The 6,915-nt window shown below is 37.3% G+C and overlaps 1 protein-coding gene across 1 annotated transcript; it reads left to right on the top strand.

Moving 5' to 3' along the window:
- The first annotated feature begins 1,386 nt into the window (after nucleotides 1-1,386).
- On the top strand, nucleotides 1,387-3,159 carry LOC124300954 (WD repeat domain-containing protein 83). Its single transcript, XM_046755483.1, has 4 exons — nucleotides 1,387-1,645; nucleotides 1,889-2,132; nucleotides 2,239-2,465; nucleotides 2,589-3,159. The coding sequence occupies exons 1-4, from the start codon at nucleotides 1,579-1,581 to the stop codon at nucleotides 2,966-2,968; spliced, it is 918 nt and encodes a 305-aa protein (XP_046611439.1). The 5' UTR covers nucleotides 1,387-1,578; the 3' UTR covers nucleotides 2,969-3,159.
- The last annotated feature ends 3,756 nt before the right edge of the window (nucleotides 3,160-6,915 follow it).

Genomic DNA, 6,915 nt, shown 5'->3' on the forward strand with positions numbered 1-6,915 from the left:
TATCGACATTTTTCAGCAGGTGCTTTTTTGCTCGCCATTTCTCACCTGTTGGTCCTACGCTCTTTTCGCTTCGATTTCTGAGTTCCTGAGGGTCCAATTGGTCTGATAAGGGTTGTTTAAAACGAATCTGAGACCAAAAGTTTTTTGCCAAAAAAAAAAGTAAGGCTAACCCCTTTGTGTTTTTGGCGAAAATTTTCGCGATTTTCAAAAGTGCTGGAATCAGAGCTTTGGAGCACTATATCGACGTAATTTTGCGAGAGAAATCGATTGGGCGCAGTCGGAATACGCTGCGAGTGGCGGGTCAAAAGTTACAGCCAAAAAACCAGAACCTCAATTATCGACATTTTTCAGCAGGTGCTTTTTTGCTCGCCATTTCTCACCTGTTGGTCCTACGCTCTTTTCGCTGCGACTTCTGAGTTCCTGAGGGTCCAATTGGTCTGATAAGGGTCGTTTAAAACGAATCTGAGACCAAAAGTTTTTTGCCCAAAAAAAAAGTAAGGCTAACCCCTTTGTGTTTTTGGCGAAAATTTTCGCGATTTTGAAAAGTGCTGGAATCAGAGCTTTGGAGCACTATATCGACGTAATTTTGCGAGAGAAATCGATTGGGCGCAGTCGGAATACGCTGCGAGTGGCGGGTCAAAAGTTACAGCCAAAAAACCAGAACCTCAATTTTCGACATTTTTCAGCAGGTGCTTTTTTGCTCGCCATTTCTCACCTGTTGGTCCTACGCTCTTTTTGCTGCGATTTCTGAGTTCCTGAGGGTCCAATTGGTCAGATAACGGTCATTTAAATCGAATCTGAGACCAAAAGTTTTTTGCCCAAACAAAAGTAAGGCTAACCCCTTTGCGTTTTTAGCGAAAATTTTCGAGATTTTGAAAAGTGCCGGAATCAAGTTTTTCATGCACCGCTCCGACGTAATTCTGCGAGAGATATCGATTGGACGCAGTTCCAATAGCTGATCTGAAAAGCTGCGATCAACGCATCCAAAGTTACAGCCAAAAAACGAGAACCTGTGTTTTCGACATTTTTCAGCAGGTGCTCTTTCGCTCGCCTTTTCTCTCCTGTTTGTCCTACGCTACCCTTCCCTACCCTACCCTACCCTACCCCTACCCTGTAGACTGAGCTACTTCCAAGGTGAATGCAGCCACCATCATGTCGCAATTGGTAATTTTCTGTTGTACTGCAGTAAGTCCTCAACTCGACAGTTGGAACATCTCAGGACGTATTCGACGATAAACTCGAGCTAGGGTTTCTCATCTTGATACCACTCCTTCCATGATATTTTTGTAACACTGGACGTTTCGTGCCAGTATCAAAGTTCCTCGCAGTCAGCTGAAAAACCAGTTACGTTCTGAGTACACGTTATGGTGCGAACGCAATGCCGCAAATAGTTCATACAACCAGTTTGTTAAATCTAGAAAAGCAAATTCCACTGTAGGATATTGGTTTATTTGCAATAATTTCTAAATACTCCATCTCTCGTGGCCTTGTCTGATAGAAATTGTGAAGATATTATCGTCGCTTGAAAGTATTTTGTGATGTTTAAAGTAATTTGTTGAGTCGTTTCATAATGTAAACATGGAATTGAAATTTATTAACAGTATAGAATGCAAACAGGGAGCTGTACGAGCTGTGCGGTTTAATGGTAAGATCATAACCTCGCAACATTATGCTAGAATATTAACGTTTTATGTGATGAGACAATGTGAACTATAATTTTCTCACTTTCGTTCAAACATTTATCTCATCGCATGTTTATGCTGGTCAAAATGCATTGTAAGAAAACTTATTGTTTTTCTTTGTATTGAAATTTTATGCTTCCAATATATCTAAAACGAAGTACCTCTGTTCTAGCTTGATCTAATTATTCAATTTATTTATTTTGTAGTTGACGGCTCCTATTGTCTTACCTGCGGGTCAGACAAAAAAGTGAAACTCTGGAATCCGTACAGAGGCGTAGCTCTCAAAACATATGGCGGTCACGCCAACGAAGTACTCGACGCTTGTGCATCATGCGACAGTAGTCAAGTTGTTTCGTGCGGAATGGATAAATCTGTAATTGTTTGGGATGTTGCCACTGGCAACCCTGTTCGAAGACTCAGAGGACATGCAGGGCCAGTAACTACTGTAAGGTGATGATTGCTTCGACTGCCACGTCGTACTGCGCTATCAAATTGGAATAATTTCTCAACTGTTTCAAAAGGTCCATGAACTTTCTGAGGCATAATTTTCATACAGGTTTAATGAGGAATCAACCATGGCAATCTCTGGATCTCATGATAACTCAGTTATGTGTTGGGATATTCGCTCTCGGAGTCAGGATCCTGTGCAAACCCTTCGAGAAGCGAAGGACACAGTTTCGAGCATCAGAGTTACAGATCATGAAATCTTGGCAGCTTCTTATGACAGTAGAATACGCAGATATGACATACGTATTGGTGAACTGCTGGTTGATTACGTAGGAGGTATAAAAGTGTCAGGATACATCATTCTTTCGTCAAAAATATGCCAAATATTTATAACGTTCACAATATCGCATCTCATTATGGAAAATTTTCATTCTCGTTTCATTTTGATTACATTTTTAGAGGCAGCAACATGCGCAAGTTTTACCAGAGATGGTCAGTGCATAGTAATCAGCTGTGGGGACGGAGTGATACGCTTAATGGATAAAGATACCGGAGAGTTACTTGGGGAATTCACAGGGCATGCAGCAGATGATTTGTGCTTGGAATCGAGTGTCGATTGCAAAGATACACACATTTTATCTGGTTCTGGAGATGGAAAATTATGGATTTGGGACTTGGTAACGCAAAAAGTGGTGCAGAAATTGTCAGACAACAATCTATCAGAAAAGATACATCCCGTTGTTTCGATTTGCGTACATCCACAGAGAAACTGTATTTTAGCAGCCAGTGGTGGTACGATACTGATGTGGGATACGGACGAAAATGATTCAAAATATTAATAAACTTGTAGACTTGTCTGCGCAAATAAAATACTACAGTGAAACTTCCCAATAGCAGACACTTTTGGCACTGAAAATATCTTTACCTGTTAATTCTACTGCTGGAGATTTTTAGATTTTACGTTGTAAAGAGGAATCCGTTATTCCGAGGTGTTCGTTACGAGAAGTTTCATTGTACCTCCTTTTTTTAAGTGATACGTACCTACGGCCATGCATGCAAAACTGCTGAATTTTTGCTTTTGCTAAAAATTCTGATCTGTGCAATATTCATGTTGGTACATTGGAGCGTCATCTATACGAGCTTGATTCATCTGCCATTATTCAAGCTTGTCTTGACTGAAACAGCTAGGATAATCGTTTTTGTAACTCTGTACACGTACGACTGTTGTGGGTGAACTTTGTATTCCTGTATTCTAGTCTGTTTTTAGGTATTTGAGTTAATACAAACACATAAATCAGTTAGTTCATAGAAAAAGTATGCGTAATATTCATTACCACTCGGGAATCTATTGTTATTTCATCAGTTCCTGTTTTCTGAAGTTTCCCGATTATTCAAACTAGGGCAAAATCGCAATTGGTGGGATTCATTTTTCTACTCTTTGTCCTACGCTCTATTTGACGCGTTTTCTGAGTTCCTGGGGGTTTAATTAGTCCAGGTGGAGTCGTACAAATCACTTTTGAGACAAATGATTTTTCGCTTCCTAAAAAAAGTTTATACAACCAGTTTGGATTATTTACGAAATCTTTTATGATTTCGAATAATGGTCGAATTGACTTCCTAATACCCCACATAAACGTGCGTGTGCAGAAAGATTTGTATCTTCCCAGTTGTAGCCTTTCACGAGGTCTTGAACTCCGTTCTTAGTCTCCTTGGTGTCCAATTACTGCAGAAAGGGTTATTTGAATTGATCTCATCTCAAGAAATTGTACCTTATATGATTTCTGTACATATGTTTAATACTTAACTCGCACCGTTAACTGAATATAATAATATGTATCTTCAGTCAACGCTCATATCTTCATTCCAAAAGAAGATGCAGCTGACATATAAAAATAATTTCTTAAGTGACGTTAGATTTCCGTGATTTTTAAAAAAAGCAGTTTATTTACAGCGGAAAATCCAAGCCTTTCTACATAAAAAGTACTATTATATATTATACATTTATGGCAGTGCCGGTATTGATTGTTAGGAATTTCGAGTTTCAGAATATGTATTCCCGACAAAGTCGACACTATTTTATCCGGAATTTTAGCACTTTTCCAGTAACCCCTAATAATAATACTATGTATAGGATATCGAAAACTGACGACTGATATCACCAAAGGTAGATTTTCCGGATTCTTTATAATCAAATTCTCATCAATTATCTACGATATGTCTGTCAACAAAAATACAGATGAAAGGTTCTAAGACCTCTCGGAAGCTTCAAGAGTGTTCCTGCTTCCAAAAAACCACTGGTCTTTTCTGAGACAAGATTCTGATCTATCGAAGTATTTCTATAGAGTTCCGCCAGCAGAATTTACAAATTTTGCAGACTTAAGTAGAAGATGAATTTCACGAAGTGAAGAGAAGACATCGTTGAAACGTAAATGAATTTTATTACACATGTTAAAATTACAAGGAACTGGTTGAAAATTCATGTAATTACTTTGTAATCATCTAAGAAATATGCATCGTTGATGAGTTATTGGAACAGCATCGGGTTCCAGTGGTGGGCTGATTGTCCCTTTTGGGGAAATATGCATAGGTCCGTTAAATTCCAAGCGATACTCTTCCTGCGAAGATCGCCATGCAACAATGCCTGTACTGGTCGTTGGAATTCGTGGCGAGGCAGCCAACTTATGTGTAAAACATTGTTATTCGTGCATCATTTTCTTGCGTTTCACGTATGTATTCTCTGGAAGTCCGTCATTCACAGCTTCTTTGGCAAGTATCTGCGGGGTATAAGAAAAATATTCATAGCATACGCGTGTTATGTATTATCTTACGTAGTACGACGTTTTGTACACACCATTTTATTCGCAATTCTTTTGTAAGTCACAATAATTCAATAATCACCCGTTGAAAATTTTTCCAACTCAAATAGTCATCTTATATTCCAACTGATTTGTGATTTCCGTTATTAACGGATCACTTCCTTTCTGTCGAAAGTAATAAATTTATATGTATACTGCGACAAAACATTTCTCTTGTGGTTTTTAATTGAGTCGAAAATCAATTAATAATATTATAAAATGCAAGTTATCATATTTGTTGCCTTTCTTTTTATGTGTGTGAATGTAGTGATTTTTTGAAAAAAGTATTCAATAGTAGATTCAGTTAAGTAATCTATAAATCATGCGAGTATATAAATTTGTAATAAACATTTTTAAACTAATTTCTACAATATAGATTCAAAAGCGAAGATGGGAGTTAAGTTCTGACTGTATTCCATTTTGTATGTATAATGCAATGGGCCTTTTAGACGGATTACCCGTATCTCGAATGTACAAAATTTAAACATCGTTCTTTCGTCATTTTTAGTAACCGGTTCTGAATGAGCATCGTTTTTTTGTTCTCTATCGGATTTCACGGGAGACGTGCTCATTTGTTATGCAAATATCGTGTTTTATTATAACAACTTGTGTCGACTGCGAAAGGTTAAGCGGGGGAGAAAGATAGAATTGCCTAATTCTAAATTCCCAAAGGTATATGCACTTTGTTGACTTTAATTAAGAAACGAAATTTATCAAAAAGGAAGATGTATTTACGTGGAATTCACTCAGACTAAACTAGAAAAATCCGAATGTATTACGATTCCACATGCGTTACACATTATCGAAGCATGAGTTTTATTGACAATGAGTTACATTTACGAAAGAATAAAATCGTCTTTTGAAAAACTACAATATGTTAGTATTTGTCTAGTGAAAATAAGTTCACTTACGCTCGTTTCCACACCACCGCAAGCGGTAGAGCGACTGGCGCGTTTTTTTTTACGTGGTATCCCCAGTAGGCCTACTCCACGGAGAATAATGGCAAGATCGATTTTACGTTCTTCGAAAAAAATTACAGATGACTTTTTTTCACATGTTAATTATAGTAAATTGTTTTACCCAATCAATTTGTATTCGCGTATATTCGCAGTTTGTTGGAAATTTTTCAGTTCATATAACCCGCCGACTAGTTATTGATGAAAAATGACTGTTTTAATTATGGATGAAAGATGGTTGTTTTAATTGTTGATGAAGGATCATTGTTTTTATCTTATAGGTGAACTGTGATTGACTTTGGATGTTCGTGCACGGTTTTTTTCTTATGAGGTATGATATAATCACTAAAATGGAGAACCTGATAAATACGTAAAATAATTCACTAGACCAAGATCAAAATCACGAATCGCTCTAAGACGTTGGCATTTACCTGCTGGAAGACGATGCAGAAATTTTTGAAGAAATTGAAACAAATCTGAGTAGAATAAGCACAACCCCGAAAATATGACATAGCTGTATACCTAATTCTACAGTGAAATACAAACCGAACATGACCTGTGAGCGATTCGAGAAAAAACACTGACACTAAAACGATAGCAATAAAAGACTGTTAAATCATTTAAAAAAACTACAGCTGAACAAATTTTAACACACTTTGTGGCCATGATGATTCTGAACTACATCGCTAAATCTGTCTATCGGAGAAAACAAGATGACTGACCCTGAACCAGACCTGAACCAGACCTAAGTCTGAAAATTGAAATGTTGATTTTTCAGTATGGTCAATAAAACTCAGTTACCTGGAACAGATGAAAATACAATTAGTGACATATGTCGATATAGACAAAAATATAGTTAGCTTAGATGAGTAAGAAATATAAGTAACGAACAAAGGGACAAATCAATTGAAACGGACAGAAGATTTGATTAGCTGCAACAGTCAAAAAGTTTGATTAGTTGAAAGAGATAAAAGG

This window comes from Neodiprion virginianus, chromosome 1 (assembly GCF_021901495.1).
Source record: "Neodiprion virginianus isolate iyNeoVirg1 chromosome 1, iyNeoVirg1.1, whole genome shotgun sequence".
NCBI classification, from domain to species: domain Eukaryota; kingdom Metazoa; phylum Arthropoda; class Insecta; order Hymenoptera; family Diprionidae; genus Neodiprion; species Neodiprion virginianus.